The sequence below is a fragment of the Oncorhynchus kisutch genome, linkage group LG8, assembly GCF_002021735.2.
Source record: "Oncorhynchus kisutch isolate 150728-3 linkage group LG8, Okis_V2, whole genome shotgun sequence".
In the NCBI taxonomy this organism is placed as follows: Eukaryota; Metazoa; Chordata; class Actinopteri; order Salmoniformes; family Salmonidae; genus Oncorhynchus; species Oncorhynchus kisutch.
In genome coordinates this window covers 70,086,582-70,105,713 of record NC_034181.2, presented here as the reverse complement: position 1 = coordinate 70,105,713, position 19,132 = coordinate 70,086,582, and the positions used below count along the sequence as shown (strand labels likewise).

The 19,132-nt window shown below is 43.2% G+C and overlaps 1 protein-coding gene across 6 annotated transcripts in view; it reads left to right on the top strand.

The window, feature by feature from the left end:
• The window catches only part of LOC109882514 (liprin-beta-2), a 29,290-nt gene extending 12,536 nt beyond the window's left edge, over positions 1–16,754 (top strand). For all 6 annotated transcript variants that reach the window (XM_020474625.2, XM_031831050.1, XM_031831049.1 and 3 more), the window contains 14 exons: positions 7,439–7,514; positions 7,665–7,789; positions 8,050–8,117; positions 8,266–8,326; positions 8,696–8,819; positions 10,222–10,357; positions 10,526–10,654; positions 12,415–12,565; positions 12,880–12,991; positions 13,165–13,253; positions 14,334–14,456; positions 14,623–14,748; positions 14,911–15,099; positions 15,298–16,754. In XM_020474625.2, coding sequence (XP_020330214.1) covers positions 7,439–7,514; positions 7,665–7,789; positions 8,050–8,117; positions 8,266–8,326; positions 8,696–8,819; positions 10,222–10,357; positions 10,526–10,654; positions 12,415–12,565; positions 12,880–12,991; positions 13,165–13,253; positions 14,334–14,456; positions 14,623–14,748; positions 14,911–15,099; positions 15,298–15,501 — 1,713 coding nt within the window. In that variant the 3' untranslated portion in view covers positions 15,502–16,754. The remainder of the gene's footprint in view (positions 1–7,438; positions 7,515–7,664; positions 7,790–8,049; positions 8,118–8,265; positions 8,327–8,695; positions 8,820–10,221; positions 10,358–10,525; positions 10,655–12,414; positions 12,566–12,879; positions 12,992–13,164; positions 13,254–14,333; positions 14,457–14,622; positions 14,749–14,910; positions 15,100–15,297) is intronic.
• The last annotated feature ends 2,378 nt before the right edge of the window (positions 16,755–19,132 follow it).

The window sequence follows — 19,132 nt, the reverse complement described above, 5'->3', positions numbered from 1 at the left end:
CTGACTTGAATAGTATTCATCCCCTTTTGTTTAGCTAAGCCTAAATTAGTTCAGGAGTAAAATATGGCTTAACATATCACAAATTACCTGGACTTGCACTGAAATAATAGTCATTCAAAAATCCAGTCAATCCCTAATGCTTTCTCTGTCCCCCATACACACATTTAAGGTCCCTCAATCAAGTGTTGAATTTCAAGAAAAAGACCCAAAGGGTAGTGATGGGTAACAACCAATCTGACAATGAAAGTCTTTCAAGCATGATCTGGTTGATTATTAAACCACCCAGACACATCAGAGTCCTACTGAGCTGCAGGACAGGAATGACACTGCTCAGCGATATTACCATGAGGCCATTGGTGATTGTTTTTGGAACAAAAAAAAACAACAAAAAAATGTGCTTGGTTCTAGCTGTTCAGGACCAGTTTATTACCGGCCACCCTTTTCAAAACAAATCAAATGTTATTTGTCACATACACATGGTTAGCAGATGTTAGTGCGAGAGTAGCGAAATGCTTGTGCTTCTAGTTCCGACAATGCAGTAATAACCAACAAGTAATCTAGCTAACAATTCCAAAACTACTACCTTATAGACACAAGTGTAAGGGGATAAAGAATATGTACATAAAGATATATGAATGAGTGATGGTACAGGGCGGCATAGGCAAGATACAGTAGATGGTATTGAGTGCAGTATATACATATGAGATGAGTATGTAAACAAAGTGGCATAGTTAAAGTGCCTAGTGATACATGTATTACATAAGGATGCAGTAGATGATAGAGTACAGTGTATATACGTATACATATGAGATGAATAATGTAGGGTATGTAAACATTATATTAGGTAGCATTGTTTAAAGTGGCTAGTGATATATTTTACATCAATTCCCATTATTAAAGTGGCTGGAGTTGAGTCAGTGTGTTGGCAGCAGCCACTCAATGTTAGTGGTGGATGTTTAACAGTCAGATGGCCTTGAGATAGAAGCTGTTTTTCAGTCTCTCGGTCCCAGCTTTGATGCACCTGTACTGACCTCGCCTTCTGGATGATAGCGGGGTGAACAGGCAGTGGCTCGGGTGGTTGCTGTCCTTGATGATCTTTATGGCCTTCCTGTGACATCGGGTGGTGTAGGTGTCCTGGAGGGCAGGTAGTTTGCCCCCGGTGATGCGTTGTGCAGACCTCACTACCCTCTGGAGAGCCTTACGGTTGTGGGCGGAGCAGTTGCCGTACCAGGCGGTGATACAGCCCGACAGGATGCTCTCGATTGTGCATCTGTAAAAGTTTGTGCTTTTGGTGACAAGCCGAATTTCTTCAGCCTCCTGAGGTTGAAGAGGCGCTGCTGCGCCTTCTTCACGATGCTGTCTGTGTGGGTGGACCAATTTAGTTTGTCTGTGACGTGTACGCCGAGGAACTTAACTTACTACCCTCTCCACTACTGTTCCATCGATGTGGATAGGGGGGTGTTCCCTCTGCTGTTTCCTGAAGTCCACAATCATCTCCTTAGTTTTGTTGACGTTGAGTGAGGTAATTTTCTTGACACCACACTCCGAGGGCCCTCACCTCCTCCCTGTAGGCCGTCTCGTCGTTGTTGGTAATCAAGCCTACCACTGTTGTGTCGTCCGCAAACTTGATGATTGAGTTGGAGGCGTGCGTGGCCACGCAGTCCTGGGTGAACAGGGAGTACAGGAGAGGGCTCAGAACGCACCCATGTGGGGCCCCAGTGTTGAGAATCAGCGGGGTGGAGATGTTGCCTACCCTCACCACCTGGGGGCGGCCCGTCAGGAAGTCCAGTACCCAGTTGCACAGGGCGGGGTCGAGACCCAGGGTCTCGAGCTTGATGACAAGCTTGGAGGGCACTATGGTGTTAAATGCCGAGCTGTAGTCGAACAGCATTCTCACATAGGTATTCCTCTTGTCCAGATGGGTTAGGGCAGTGTGGTTGAGATTGCATCGTCTGTGGACCTATTTGGGCGGTAAGCAAATTGGAGTGGGTCTAGGGTGTCAGGTAGGGTGGAGGTGATATGGTCCTTGACTAGTCTCTCAAAGCACTTCATGATGACGGAAGTGAGTGCTACGGGGCGGTAGTCGTTTAGCTCAGTTACCTTAGCTTTCTTTGGAACAGGAACAATGGTGGCCCTCTTGAAGCATGTGGGAACAACAGACTGGTATAGGGATTGATTGAATATGTCCGTAAACACACCAGCCAGCTGGTCTGCGCATGCTCTGAGGGCGCGGCTGGGGATGCCGTCTGGGCCTGCAGCCTTGCGAGGGTTGACGCGTATAAATGTTTTCCTCACGTCGGCTGCAGTGAAGGAGAGTCCGCATGTTTTAGTTGCGGGCAGTGTCAGTGGCACTGTATTGTCCTCAAAGCGGGCAAAAAAGTTATTTAGTCTGCCTGGGAGTAAGACATCCTGGTCTGTGACAGTGCTGGTTTTCTTTTTGTAATACGTGATTGACTGTAGACCCTGCCACATACCTCTTGTGTCTGAGCCGTTGAATTGAGATTCTACTTTGTCTCTATACTGACGCTTAGCTTGTTTGATTGCCTTGTGGAGGGAATAGTTACACTGTTTGTATTCAGTCATGTTTCCAGTCACCTTGCCCTGATTAAAAGCAGTGGTTCACGCTTTCAGTTTCACGCGAATGCTGCCATCAATCCACGGTTTCTGGTTTGGGAATGATTTAATCGTTGCTATGGGAACGACATCTTCAACGCACGTTCTAATGAACTCGCACACCGGATCAGCGTATTCGTCAATGTTGTCGTCTGACGCAATACGGAACATATCCCAGTCCACGTGATGGAAGCAGTCTTGGAGTGTGGAATCAGATTGGTCGGACCAGCATTGAACAGACCTCAGCGCGGGAGCTTCTTGTTTTAGTTTCTGTCTGTAGGCAGGGATCAACAAAATGGAGTCGTGGTCAGCTTTTCCGAAAGGAGGGCGGGGCAGGGCCTTATATGTGTCGCGGAAGTTGGAATAGCAATGATCCAAGGTTTTTCCCGCCCTGGTTGTGCAATCGATATGCTGATAAAATTTAGGGAGACTTGTTTTCAGATTAGCCTTGTTAAAATCCCCAGCTACAATGAATGCAGCCTCCGGATATATGGATTCCAGTTTGCAAAGAGTCAAATAAAGTTCGTTCAGAGCCATCGATGTGTCTGCTTGGGGGGGGGGGGGGATATACGGCTGTGATTATAATCGAAGAGAATTCCCTTGGTAGATAATGCGGTCTACATTTGATTGTGAGGAATTCTAAATCAGGTGAACAGAAGGACTTGAGTTCCTGTGTGTTGTTTTGGCCACATCACATCATTGACTTCATTAGCTGTGATTTCTGATGCATATATATATGGTTGAATCATAAGCATACATGGACACTTGGGTGTCGTTGCAGTTCATTGGTAAAAATAGTAGAGTGCCTAGAGATCTGCCCTGTAGTACACCACACTTTGTCAAAAATGTAGAGTTTTTAATGGTAGCTTTTCTGAGTTCAATTAGTTTGCCATGTCATGGAATCAGAGCTGAGCTAATATTTCTCAACTGGTTATGGTCAATATCAAAGGCTATACTGAACAGTACAGCTCCCACAATATTCTTATCCATTTCTTTCAACTAATCATCAGTAATTTGTCAGTATATGTTGATTGCCCTTCTCTATAAGCATGTTAAGTCTTCATTTGTTTAGAGAAATAGCATTGTATTTGGTCAACTTTTTTGTTTGTTTCCTCCAACCATTTGCTAAGAACTGACAGCAAGCTTATAGGTGTGCTATTAGGACTAGTAAAGGCTGCTTTACCACTCTTGGGTAGCAGAAATACACTGCTCCAAAAAATAAAGGGAACACTTAAACAACACAATGCAACTTCAAGTCAATCCCTCTTCTGTGAAATCAAACTGTCCACTTAGGAAGCAACACTGATTGACAATACATTTCACATGCTGTTGTGCAAATGGAATAGACAACAGGTGGAAATTATAGGCAATTAGCAAGACGCCCCCAATAAAGGAGTGGTTCTGCAGGTGGTGACCACAGACCACTTCTCAGTTCCTATGCTTTCTGGCTGACGTTTTGGTCACTTTTGAATGCTGGCGGTGCTTTCACTCTAGTGGTAGCATGAGACTGAGTCTACAACCCACACAAGTGGCTCAGGTAGTGCAGCTCATCCAGGATGGCACATCAATGCGAGCTGTGGCAAGAAGGTTTGCTGTGTCTGTCAGCGTAGTGTCCAGAGCATGGAGGTGCTACCAGGAGACAGGCCAGTACATCAGGAGACGTGGAGGAGGCCGTAGGAGGGCAACAACCCAGCAGCAGGACCGCTACCTCCGCTGTTGTGCAAGGAGGAGCACTGCCTGAGCCCTGCAAAATGACCTCCAGCGGGTGGTATGAGGGCCTGACGTCCACAGGTGGGGGTTGTACTTACAGCCCAACACTGTGCAGGACGTTTGGCATTTGCCAGAGAACACCAAGATTGGCATATTCGCCACTGGCACCCTGTGCTCTTCACAGATGAAAGCAGGTTCACACTGAGCACGTGACGTGGAGAACATTCTGCTGCCTGCAACATCCTCCAGCATGACCGGTTTGGCGGTAGGTCAGTCATGGTGTGGGGTGGCATTTCTTTGGGGGGCCGCACAGCCCTTCATGTGCTCGCCAGAGATGAGATCCTCAGACCCCTTGTGAGACCATATGCTGGTGCGGTTGGCCCTGTGTTCCTTGCAAGACAATGCTAGAGTGTGTCAGCAGTTCCTGCAAGAGGAAGGCATTGATGCTATGGACTGGCCCGCCCGTTCCCCAGACCTGAATCCAATTGAGCACATCTGGGATATGTCTCGCTCCATCCACAGACTGTCCAGGAGTTGGCGGATGCTTTAGTCCAGGTCTGGGAGGAGATCCCTCAGGAGACCATCCGCCACCTCATCAGGAGCATGCCCAGGCGTTGTAGGGAGGTCATACAGGCACGTGGAGGCCACACACACTACTGAGCCTCATTTTGACTTGTTTTAAGGACATTACATCAAATTTGGATCAGCCTGTAGTGTGGTTTTCCACTTTAATTTTGAGTGTGACTCCAAATCCAGACCTCCATGGGTTGATAAATTTGATTTCCATTGACAATTTCTGTGATTTTGTTGTCAGCACATTCAACTATGTAAAGAAAGTATTTAATAAAAATATTTAATTCATTCAGATCTAGGATGTGTTATTTTAGTGTTCCCCTTATTTTTTTGAGCAGTCTACTTTTGGCTTCCCTCCAAGCCTGAGGACAAAGACTTTCCTCTAGGCACAGTTGACCTGACCGCTTTGAAGTGGCTATAGTCCTCAGTAGCTTTCCATCGAAGTTGTCAATGCCAGGAGGTTTGTCATTGATTGGTAACAATTTTTCCACCTCTCCCACACAAGCTTTGCAAAATTAATAAAATAAAATCAATAGATTTATACATGACTGCGATGGCTCATTGTTTGGCATTTCCTTCCAAAGTTTGCCCACTTTGCCAATAAAGTCATTAAAATAATTGCCAACATTTAAATGGCTTTGAATAAGCCATCTGAGTTTTTCCATTTATATAATTGACCTTGGCTTCATAACGCAGTTTCTTTTTGAGGTTAGTCACAATTTGCAGTACGTCAGCTGCGTAGACGACTTATTGGCCAGTCCTTTTGCCCTCTCTTTCAACCATACAGTTTAAGTTCCTCGTCAATCCATGGAGCCTTAACAGTTCTAACAGTCTGTTTTCTTAACAGGTGCATGTTTATCAATAATTGGAAGAAGCAATTTCATAAATTCAAGTGCAGCGTTTGGTTGCGCCTTTCATTAATCACATCAGACAAACAAATATGTAACATCCACGTAAGAGTCATAGCAAAATATTTTGTATGATGTCTTATACACTATTTCAGGATTAGCTTTTGAAAAGTTGGCTGTCCTGACTATAGCCACTATAGTGTGATCCCTGCATCCAATGGGTACGGACACAGCTTTAAAAGAAAGTTCTACAGTATTTAACAATGTGATCGATACATGTGGATCTTGTTCCTCTGGTGTTTTTAAACACCCTCGTAGGTTGATTAATAACTTGAACCAGATTTAAAAACACTGGTTACAGTGAAGCGTGATGAATCCCAGTCAATATTCAGGACTCCATGAAAGTAGACCTCTGTTTTACATCACACTATCAATCTTTTTACACATTTAGATACTGACTGTTAGCACTTGGTGGGCTATAGCAACACCCCAAATGAAACGTTTTTTTGAGATTTGCTAAGTGAACCTGCAACCAACACTTCAATAACATTTGACGTAAGCTCTTCTCTAAGCATTACAGGGATATGACTGAATATACAGTGCATTTGGAAAGTATACAGACTCCTTTTTCCAAATTGTTATGTTACAGCCTTATTCTAAAAATGCTTATTGTTTTTAACCTCGCCAATCTACACACAATACCCCATAATGACAAAGCAAAAACATTGCTTTGAGTCTTCTTGGGTATGACGCTACATTCTTGGCACAACTGTATTTGGGGCTTTTCTCCCATTCTTCACTGCAGATCCTCTCAATCTCTCAGGTTGTATGTGGAGCATCGATGCACAGTTATTTTCAAGTCTCCAGAGATGTTTGATCGGGTTCAAGTCCGAGTTCTGGCTGGGCCACTCAAGGACATTCAGAGACTTGTCCCGACCCTTCCTCTCTCTCAATGACTTTCATCTTACCATTCTGTTTCTACTCATCGTGCTGACTGGGAGAACTGCAAACTGTTCTTCAGTTACTTGAATCCACCCATATTTTGACAAAACACAAAGCTATTTTCTTGTAACAACTGCTTGTAGAACTTTGTCATGGTAGCTATAGCAACACAGGTTACGCTGTTTCTCTTCGCAAGATCCAGACAGGGCAGGTCACAGGGACGATTGAACCTAACAGCAGAGATCTAGACGGCCATAAACTCGGGACGATCTGCGGTCCCAGCCACAATGGCTAACCGCTTCGCGGTCTGCCCTCAACCCCGCTAGGTAGATGGCTCCTCAGACCTGGCCTTAGTTGGCAACTGATGCCAAATCTGTCGCGGGATCCAAACTAAAAAGTTAGCTAGCTACCAGGAAACATTTCAAAACACAACAGAGCTCTTCCTCGTTTCATGTTAAACAGGAAGTGACAATAGTTATTTTAAAAAGAATAGGCAAATATTGCACAATCCAGCTGTGCAAAGCACTTAGACTTACCCAAGAAGACTCATGGCTGTAATTGATGCTAAAGGTGTTACTAACATGTTTTGACTCTTGGTGCTGAATATTTGAGTTATTACATTTTTTTTCCCCACTTTGGTGTTTTGTGTAGATTGACAATTCAATTTTAATACCACTTTCTAGTACACAATGAGAAGAAATACTCTGAATACTTTTTGAAAGGTACTGTATGGATTAATCTCCCTGTTACAGGACCGGCATATTGAGGATCTCACACTGCTCTTAGTCCAGTGCAGACAGTTCAGAGATGTTGTGACCCAAAGACAAGGTAACAACCTTCCCATACTCTAGTTATTGATTTTGATTTTATTTCTTAAAAGCCACAAAGGGTAAAACATTCCTTACATTCAAATGTATAATAAAGCAGAACATTTCCATTACTCATGATGGTTTAAAGCAATGACACTTTCTTTGATAGCTCCACCCACTATCCTCTCAGTATCCAATGAGAGGACTCTGTCGAGCAGCAGCGAAGAAGAGGAGCATGGAGTGGTGATGAGGACAGTTCCTCCCAGTGCACTCCCTGAGAACACAAAGACTGAGGTGGGTCAGAGGAAGGGGAATGTTCAGATGGGGGAACACATTGTTCTCTCAGCCCCAAGCATACACTGACAATTACTCCAGTTTTCAGTATCAGCATAATATGAAAGTTGAAAGTGCCTTTGGATTAAAACATGATTGATCCTGCCCAATATGGTTCAGAAGTCTCATTTTCCCACAAGTCTTCTATTGAATTAGAGGCTGTGGCGCTACAGTCATATTCCTTGTTCCCTGTCCTTATCTCCATCTCTACTCTGGTCCAGATGTCCTTCAGCGGTTCATCCCCCCAGCTTGTGTCCAACCTGCCAACCCAGAAGGGGAGAGAACTCTGGTGAGACTCTGGGGAATGGAACACCTTTTAAGGGACTGCACACACAAGGGACTGCACACACAAGGGACTGCACACACAAGGACACAATTGACTGCACTAATCAATATTTTTCATTGGGAATGATCAGATGATAATGTATTTTTATCAGGACGCATCCCCGACTTTTATCAAGCAGTATGGACAACCTACAGAATGGATCTTCACCGAAGGTAGTGGAGACATTTTTACCTGTTAACATTTACTGACCAGAGTAGGAAAATCTGACTAGAAAGGGCATTACTTTTCTCCCCAATCTGTATCACACCACTGACTCCTTGTCATCTAATGACTGTTCTTCACCTTTCCTACCTCTAGCATGTAGTGGTGATTCCTGTAGAGGCTGAAGTGTCTACTGCGGTATTATAACTGTGAACAAAACTCTTCACTTTCATATCTTACTGTTCCCTTTGTGTTTGGGTCACACTTCTGACCACATTGTTTTGTCTTGTCAATCTGAATTTTACAGAAAAAAATCTAGGAATTAAAAGTAAAATGAAACATTCTATTGGTCTAATTTAATTGATCTGTTTGTTCTCCAGAATGGGCCTGTAGATAACAGGTGCCAGACCTTGCCGGTGAAGTCCTCCCTACCAGAGCATAATGGAGAGTGCAGTGAGACACCGAGCCAGAGGTCTCTAGAGGGGAGTGAAGACGGAGACTCAAGTAAGTCTGAAGAAGCACTACCCCACCCCCACACTGTCCATAGGTGCTTCAGACACCTTCACCTCAGAATATACTGTAGGTTTCCCTGTGTCTTGTGTTTATATGGTGGACAGACCTGCTCTGAGAAAACATATGTGCTGAGTTCTGGCCCCTTCTACACCACAGAGCACAAAGCCCCTGGTAGATCAAGCCCTGGTCCTCCCTTTGAGACAGGGCACATACACAGGTCTCTGATCAGTGGCTAGTGGCACTGTGATCAAAGCTAATAATGGAGAGGTCCCAGCCGGAGCAAAGGTCGCTTACCTCAATTCCACCTTCTCTTTCTAAATGATCAAGGTCCACACAACCCCACCCTCTCTCACGGACCACACTCACCCCAACTCCACCCTGGGCTTTGGAGTGGCAAATCAAGCCCATGAGTGTATGATCCTCCCACAAAATGAATCTATTTTGGCCTCCCGGCTTTAAATGGTGCCATATTATGGATGCAGTGGTGGGATTTTGTGCTGTGCACATAAACAGGCATAGGCCCAGCAGCTGGAGCGCCTTTCTATGTGCTCTCACTCCTGTTGGGTGGTCGGTTTGAGCCAAAGGCCTCCAATACAAACATGAGAAAGCAAAGCTACCAATCCCCTATTGGGCCTATCAGTGAGTCTTACTGGGGTCTGACACACACAACTAAAAAGACATTAGACAAAATACTTTACAATTTACATATAAAACATGTTAACGCTTTTAAGTGTGTGTGTGTGATCAATCAGTTACACATACATGTCAGTACATACACACAAGATGGTCATATGGGGGAGAGACATTGTGCTGTGAGGTGTTGCTTTACTTGTTATTTTTAAAAACCAGGGTTTCTGTTCACTTGCACTATATAAGATGGAATGGAGTTCCATGCACTCATGGCTCTGTATAATACTGTTTCCTTGAATTTGTTCTGGACCTGGGGACTGTGAAAAGACCCCTGGTGACATGTCTGGTGGGGTAAGTGTGTGTGTCAGTGCTGTGTAAGTTGACTGCATACAACTTGGAATTTCCAATCCATTCATGTGTCTTATCTTTCAGGGATATGTACACGTAAGAGTGTCCATGACACTAGCTAGGAGTTAATTAACATGTTTGTGCTACTCATCTCTCCACAGGCTATTGGCAATAAACAGAATTCAATCATTAAGACTGAAGGTTCCCCGCCTGTATGAAACTTACTTGCACAAAGATAACATCAGCTATTTGTGTTGCGGACCTGGAAAGAAATTACTTTTTTGAACAAGTTGATTTCTTTCATTTTCAAAAGCAACTCTAATGAAAGCTAAACCAGAACCTTCGCACAGATGTAAACGCCCGATTGAAACAACTAGAAAATAAAAAATATTTGTTCTTTCCCCCCTTCTTATAGGAAAGACAGAGAAAATGGACGACACCTCATCCTCTGACCTTTCACCCCAGTCATCAGGGGCGGAGTCAGGTCAACAGACTATTGGCTCTCCAGAGCACCTGAAGAACAATAACAGTATCAGAAAACTCTGGGGAAAGTGAGTGGGTATATTTTTTAAATAAAATATATATATATATATATATATACAGTAAATTAGGCATATGTACCTCACCTAAAATTGCAAGCTTTGGGATGTGAATGACACCCAAGTCATGTATATTATCTACAGTATGTCTATGAAATCAAATACTGTCCTCTCTTCCAGGATCAGGCGGACCCAGTCAGGGGGTCTGCAGGGGGAGGACCTGGAACCAAACCAGTTTAGGAGAGGGGGGCTGCGTGCCACAGCGGGGCCAAGATTGACCCGGACCCCTGAGTCTGTCAGCTCTGTTCGGTAAGACTGGGTTTGGGGGATGACTCCTTGACACCACATAATTCCCCAGTAGATTATTGGCATGAAAAAAAAATGTAGTAACACTTAATTTAGAGCATCTACCGATTTCTACTAACCTTAACCCCTACACTAAACCTTATTATTAACCTTACAGTATCAAACAGTTGCTTATCAACAGATGGCTTGTTGATAGTATGCCCATATGTAGAGCATCTACAGATAAAAATTCCGGACTATCCAAATAAAGGGTGCCCAAGATGTGACTGATTTTGGTCTTATGTAGTAACATTTGAAATGTTTTTTTTACATTAGGTAACAATAGCATAACTGGTGCATTTTAACACCAATAAATCTGTGCATTTAATATATCAATCTAGCAAACCAGGCAACTAAAGGCAACTTTCTAAACAATGTTTTTGCTTAGTTTTCTAGCTTGTTAAAAGGTATAAACGGTACAGTGAAACGGTTACTTGCAGTCTTTCGTTTAGACATGTAGCTTGGTAAACAATGAACCATAATCCCAACTCATAATATTAATACTCAGCATGAATCTACAGGTAGTTAAAGCTAACAAACTAGCTAGGTTCAATGTTAGCTAGCTAGCTAACATTAGTCTATAACTAGCAATGTAAATAGCTCTGAGATACAAATAACATTATAACACAGATCATACACGTAATATTAGCCAGCCAGCTAGCGTTAACAGTACACTTTAACGTGCAATGAAAAATGACGTTCTAACAAAATTAGAAGATAATAATATCAGAAAATGTAGCTAGCTAGACTCTCGTACCGTATAAACGCTTCTCCCTCTTTGTCACAAATGCCATGGTTGCCCTTAGTTTGACAATGTAATCCAGACAAATGTATACTACAGCCTTCTGTGTTCTCTGACTCCCTCGGCATTTGCAATCAAAAGCCTGCATTTTCTCCATCTCCTTAGCGATCATACTCTGCTTCCACCAGGCATTCCACTGATTTCAAAACACTGTCCTCCCAGAAAGTTGAAGATCCTTAGCAACACTGCAGTTCTTTGTGAAATCTTTCACTAAGTGCCACTTTAGAAAGTATTATCTTAACATACTTTGCAGCTCATGTTATAGACAGAAGCGCGCTACATGGCAGACCAATCCGAGCTCCTCTCGCCATGTCCAGCCCAACCATTATCTCTGCCAATCATGGCTAGCGGCAGGTAGCCTTGCGGGTAGTAACTTTGGGCCAGTATCCAAAAGGTTGCTGGATCGAATCCCCGAGCTGACAATTTAAAAATCCCGATGCGCTGAATGCGTTGATGTTGATTTAAGGCAGCCCTCTGCATCTCTTTCAGAGTGGTTGGGTTAAATGCAGAAAACTGATTTCAGTTGTACAACTGACTAGTTATCCCTCTTTACTGTTTTTCCATGGTTAAACCAACTAGGCTCATAATTTAACAAAATCCATTTTCATTTACAGACAGCATACAAGTTTGTTTTTAAAGGAACATGAAAGTTCACATGTTCCAGAATACATTTCTGCAAAAAAAGCTTTTTGATAAAATATGTAATTTTAATAAAAAAAGGTCTCCAGTATAGTATTGACTTGCGACATATGCCTACTTTACGGAAATGAGTAACATATGTTTGCTACTGCACCTGTTTCAATATAGGGTATACTGTTCACATAGTATAGATGTTGAGTTGGCCAAATACAATACATGTAGACCGATGCAAAACAAGGTTTTCCATCAGTATTCTCTCTTGCTCTCACAAATTCTGTCTCAGGGATATGAACATACCATTCAGCCAGTGGACCAGGGAGCAGGTGTGTGGTTGGCTGGAGGACTATGGTCTGGGCCAGTACGTCAACCTGACCCGGCAGTGGGTCGACAACGGACAGACGCTCCTGTCCGCAAGGCCACAGGACTTTGAGAAGGTCATTGAGGGCGAGAGGGTTTCTACCGTGATGAACTTAAAAACATACAAAATTGTTGCTTCTATGGTGCCTATATTAGGACAGCCTCAGGGTAGCAAGTAGGTCAAGTCAGTCACTCAGAACTTTTCAGTCTCAGCAGGATTCCATATGGACACTCCATTGTCATAATACTCTCTGGAGAACATGTAACACAGCAGGAATCAGGATCATGTTCTGAAGTTAGAAACCGTCATTGATTGGCTTTGGGAAACCACAGTAAAACCTTGCATGTGTTTGGGAACCTTATTTTAATGTAAATGTTTCTGTGTCCACAGGAAATGGGTATCAAACACCCGCTACACAGGAAGAAACTACAGCTGGCTCTAAGGGGGTTCAGTACTAAAGCCCTGGAAAAGTCCTCTGAACTAGACCACATTTGGGTTACACGTATGTCTACAACTTAAGCTGTACTATTAAAATCTACTATATTCAGACATTGCCAGAAGTGTGGTATTTGAGGTGCACAATGAGTCAACTGCATTGTCTGTAGGATATTTTGCTGGGAAATGTTCCTTGTTCAAAACGAAGTTAAATGGTTAGCTCTGATTGGTCACATGCAGGATGGTTGGATGACATAGGCCTTCCTCAGTACAAGGACCAGTTCCACGAGGGGCGAGTGGATGGCAGGATGCTCCAGTATCTCACCGTGGTAAAGCTAAACAATTAGATTTTTGAAAGTGAATCCTGTTAACGTGCTAATGTGATATCATCACCATTTTAATATACAATTAGTATAAAAGTGTTCCCATACAGTGAATATGCCCTAGCTTTCCTACTGAACTACAGTGAATATGCCCTAGCTTTCCTACTGAACTACAGTGAATATGCCCTAGCTTTCCTACTGAACTACAGTGAATATGCCCTAGCTTTCCTACTGAACTACAGTGAATATGCCCTAGCTTTCCTACTGAACCACAGTGAATATGCCCTAGCTTTCCTACTGAACTACAGTGAATATGCCCTAGCTTTCCTACTGAACTACAGTGAATATGCCCTAGCTTTCCTACTGAACCACAGTGAATATGCCCTAGCTTTCCTACTGAACTACAGTGAATATGCCCTAGCTTTCCTACTGAACTACAGTGAATATGCCCTAGCTTTCCTACTGAACCACAGTGAATATGCCCTAGCTTTCCTACTGAACTACAGTGAATATGCCCTAGCTTTCCTACTGAACCACAGTGAATATGCCCTAGCTTTCCTACTGAACCACAGTGAATATCCCCTAGCTTTCCTACTGAACTACAGTGAATATGCCCTAGCTTTCCTACTGAACCACAGTGAATATGCCCTAGCTTTCCTACTGAACCACAGTGAATATGCCCTAGCTTTCCTACTGAACCACAGTGAATATGCCCTAGCTTTCCTACTGAACTACAGTGAATATGCCCTAGCTTTCCTACTGAACCACAGTGAATATGCCCTAGCTTTCCTACTGAACCACAGTGAATATGCCCTAGCTTTCCTACTGAACTACAGTGAATATGCCCTAGCTTTCCTACTGAACTACAGTGAATATGCCCTAGCTTTCCTACTGAACTACAGTGAATATGCCCTAGCTTTCCTACTGAACTACAGTGAATATGCCCTAGCTTTCCTACTGAACTACAGTGAATATGCCCTAGCTTTCCTACTGAACTACAGTGAATATGCCCTAGCTTTCCTACTGAACTACAGTGAATATGCCCTAGCTTTCCTACTGAACTACAGTATCTAAACTGTTTCCCAGAATGACCTGCTTTTCCTGAAGGTGACCAGTCAGCTTCATCACCTCGGTATAAAGTGTGCTATCCACGTCCTCCACGTCAACAAGTTCAACCCCCACTGCCTCCGACGCAGGCCTGGAGAGGAGGTGAGAGGGTAGGGACCCTGAGGAGGGAAATGAGAGGAGAAGCAAAAGTTGGCAAGATGGACGAGAGGAAAAGTTAGAATGAGGGATGAGAAATGAGTTAATATTTGTTTAATAAGATTTTACTGCTCAGTGGAGGAACTCTCTCATTTCTCTCTCCCCTGGTCAGAGGAACCCCTCTCCCTCAGAAGTGATCCAATGGTCCAACCATCGTGTAATGGAGTGGCTTCGGGCAGTGGACCTGGCTGAGTATGCACCCAACCTACGGGGCAGTGGGGTCCATGGAGGTCTCATTGTGAGTGGACTGCACCTCAGAACCATGCACGCGTCCCAATTCCCCAAACTTTTCTGAAGTGTGCAGTCATCTGCATCTGCAGGTACACACTTTGGAAGAAGACTGGAGAATGTTCCTACCTGAGTGAGCTCCAGCCCTGTCCCCTCTACCCCTGTACTTTAGATTCTGGAACCATGGTTCAGCTCTGAGACCCTGGCCATGCTGCTGAACATCCCCCCTCAGAAGACCCTGCTCCGCCGCCACCTGGCCACCGCCTTCACTGCCCTGGTGGGGACGCAGGCCACTCTGGACAAACGGGAGTATGCCAACGCCACCGGCCATGCACCCCTCACTACCGCTGCCAAAGTCCGGGTATGACTGCCGTGTGTCCATGGAAGAAGGCCCATGATTACTGTATAATGTGCTGTGAATACTATGTACATGTAATGAAATCTGCCTAATATGCTGTTATTGAGAGTTTTAGAAATAATCCACAGTAGTTATTGTTCAATATACGTATTGTGTACAGAGGACCCTAGCTTAAGCTCTTGTCTTCCTGTATTATTTCAGCCCAAGAAGCTTGGTTTGACCCACTTCAGTCACCTGAGGAAGAGGAGCCCAGATAATTTGGCGGACTACATCTGCCCGATAGACAGTGGGGGCCTTTCGGTCATGAATGGGGTTTCCCACCAGCCGTACGCAGGGGTCCGTGGCCTCAGCCCCATCCTGGACAGCGAGTCAGAGAAGCGGGAGCAGGTGGGGCCCAAAAGCTGACGCTCCCCTCAGCCAATGACTGCAAATCTTATGGCTTTTAAACCCCAACCCACATGCCTACGTAAACACATCCCCGCTCTCCCTGAATCAAGGTGCTGATTCAGTGTAAATTCTAAAGCGGTGTTTTTACCAAATGGTGATTCACTGGACAATATACTGTGTGTGTGCATATAATGAATATCAGCACGATGTGCTAATTGGTTATTTGCTGGATGATAATTAGCCGGTTGTGCAAATTACTTGTTTACTGGATATGCTTATTAAGTAATTGACCTGGAAATGTTGAAATCATGACTGACCTGACAGGCTAAATGAGGATTCATAATGCTATGGTTGTATAATGCTTCCCTTTGAAAGCTGCTCTCTGCATTCCTGGAAAAATGAGATGGATTACATTTTCCTATCTTCTGCAATTGCTTCAGAACACAACCCTTATGATGTTACTGACTATTGTAGTCTTCCTCCATTCGTTGCTGGATTTATCTAAGCTATTAACTGCCTTTCTTGAGTTATGGTACAAATGAATACCTATTCCATAAGCCTGTTTGATTTATTTTGTGCTATATTTAATAATTGGCAAATTCACAAAATGAGGTGCTCTCATGAAAATTCAGGTTTGCACACAATACCCAACTCAACTGGCCTATAATTATATATTGAAAATAAATAATAATTAGCAGGTGATTGTTTGGTTCATTTGAAGCCTAAATGCATTATTTAATGTGGTGTAAGGTGAGTGGGTTAAAGGCCACACTAGCCAATATTGACTGAAGCAGAGTGCTCTTGCTGACTGACTCTACTATAACACACATCATGGATTATAGACGATGCTACAGCGGCTTAAAATAATTATTCCGTCAATGCACACCTGAATTTACGGCATTGCTACATCTGTACTATTGTATGCTATCATGTGACTGGTAAGCCATGAATGCTAATGTTTTCAGATTGCTGATTAATGTTCCATCAGGCATCCACTGAGGACAGTTCTGTCTCCAGCTCAGACTCTGAGGACAACATGATGAGGTTTCAGCATTGTTTTTCAGAGAACTGAAGACATGTTCTTTATCATACAGTATGTCATTTTCCCCTCCTGATGTTTGTGACACTATGGCTCAAGTTACAATGCTACAGTAGGTGGAGTATAATTCAGTATGTTGCACTGTTACGTACCATGCGCCTCCATGTTATTGCAACATTATGGTCTTCATTGTATCCTCAGGTCCATCATTAAAGTTATACTTTAGCTTCTGTGTAGTCTACCTATGTGTTATTCCAGTGTGAAGAGCCAACGCCGTGAACAGATTCTGCCTTGGAATTTGTGATAAGCAGAAACCAAACTAGCAGAAATTCCCAGAAAGCCCTGTGTACTCACCCTCGTGAAGATCTGAAGTGGAGGGTGGCTCTCTGAAGGATATTTTTAGGTTGGAAGCCCACACCATTTATTCAGCTATAATAGAGGGAAATCAATGGCTGTAAAAATATTTACAGTTTATCAATGCAACGTCTTTGATCAAGAATGTTATTCTGTTAATGATGAAATTGAGTGACTTCCTTCAAATGTCAAAAAAGGCATACGTATCCAACAGTTGGATTGGAAGAACAAAACATGAATGACCAGTTCAGACACTATTAGAGGACCAACATCTTGAAAAGTACAAACAAGAAGACATGTTATCTTCATTAGGAAAGAAGTGCAGAAAAGAAACCGATAAACATTCAACAATCCAATTTACATTAGGGCTTTTCTTGCATTTCATCATTAGCAGAGGAATGTCATGTGATTTACCCAGCTTCACACAATCATCTCACTCCTCCGCTTGTCCACGACTGATTTTGTAGACATGGCAGCAAAGGTTATTCTGTCCAACGTGAACAATTATATCTCTGTCAAAGAATAGTTCATGACTGTCTGAGGGGAAAAAAGTAAGTCTGGTGATCTGTTTGACTGGTCTAGTACTGCTCTCTACTGGTTTAAGGTGATCTGTTTGACTGGTCTAGTACTGCTCTCTACTGGTTTAAGGTGATCTGTTTGACTGGTCTAGTACTGCTCTCTACTGGTTTAAGGTGATCTGTTTGACTGGTCTAGTACTGCTCTCTACCGGTTTAAGGTGATCTGTTTGACTGGTCTAGTACTGCTCTCTACTGGTTTAAGGTGATCTGTTTGACTGGTCTAGTACTGCTCTCTACCGGTTTAAGGTGATCTGTTTGACTGGTCTAGTACTGCTCTCTACCGGTTTAAGGTGATCTGTTTGACTGGTCTAGTACTGCTCTCTACTGGTTTAAAAAGGCAAGGACATGTCTCAGGATTGGATTCCCTTCTTGAGTTTTATAGAATTGAATAAAACAGGAATAACCCCGTTAGACAAGTATTTTAAATGAAAGGCTCGGCGTGAAGGTAAACCATTTTTCCCCCATTATTTCTGCCTTTAATTCTCATTACAATATATATAATATACATTCTCGATATCAAGTGTTTGACCTCGTTTCCTGGTTATTATGTACATAACTCAAAGACCTATGCAGTTCTGTGTAGATGCATAGTGCCGTGCGTTGTATGTGCAGTCTAGTTTACTAGTGCAGCACCAATCGTCAACATAATGCATGTTGTGGATTAATTACTGTATATATCTTTGCAGCAGTTTACATTTGGTTTCATTGACCGTCAAGGATGTATTTAAGTGTCTCAAAATAATATTCCCCACATTTCCAGTTTACATGAACCAGCCTAGGGTTATATGACAATACATGTGAGTAGCCTGTATCCTGGCTACATTACCAACCGATCATAATACCATGGTCACATCATCTTTGTATCTGTGCATCATGATGATACTGTCTGTGACAGCATGCGCAGTGCCATTGAAGCAATCTCCATTTTGAAGTAGTCAATTTCTTCTTTATGATTGGCTGATCCCTTCTGATGACCCGGTTGGACTTGACTCCAACAGTGTTGCAAGGAAGGATCAGCCAATGAAGTTGGAAGTCCAACCCAGTTGACTATTTCAGAGAGCAAGAGGCGAAGCAACAGGGATAACTGGGCCTAAAATCTGTGTTCTCCAGCAGGTGGTGGTTTTTAGTTTTTTTCCTGCTCACCAAGCGAGGAGTTTTTGTTTGTAGGTCAATGAGAGGCTTATTTGCTGTGTGGCTTATTTGATTGAATAGAAGTTTCACAATGCTTATGTTGTTACGAGTGTATTAAAATAAGTAGGACATGTGACATCCTGACAACTTTGAGAAAAAAACATTTTGGCCTAGATTCAAGTCGGTATGTGACATCCATCCATGTCTGACGACGTTGGGAGATGTGAAAACGGCCACTGGGGGCAACAGAGAGCGCCGTTAACTTCATATGTTTCAGTTTTGCTGCGTATGGTGGATGGGTGTAAGCATCTGCCTCTGATTTCGAAGGATGCATGTTCAAATCCAGCAATAGAAAGTTGTTTTTTGCGATTTTTGTTTTGAGCCTATCCCAAACCTTAACCCTTAACCCTTACCTTAACCATTCAGTGTTAATGCCCAAACTTAGAAATCGTTATTTAGTTTCATGATTTTTATCATCCTAACTTAGGTGTAGGTTACATCTCACTTTCCAGTGTTCAAACTTCTGAACAAAGGATTTATGTGACTC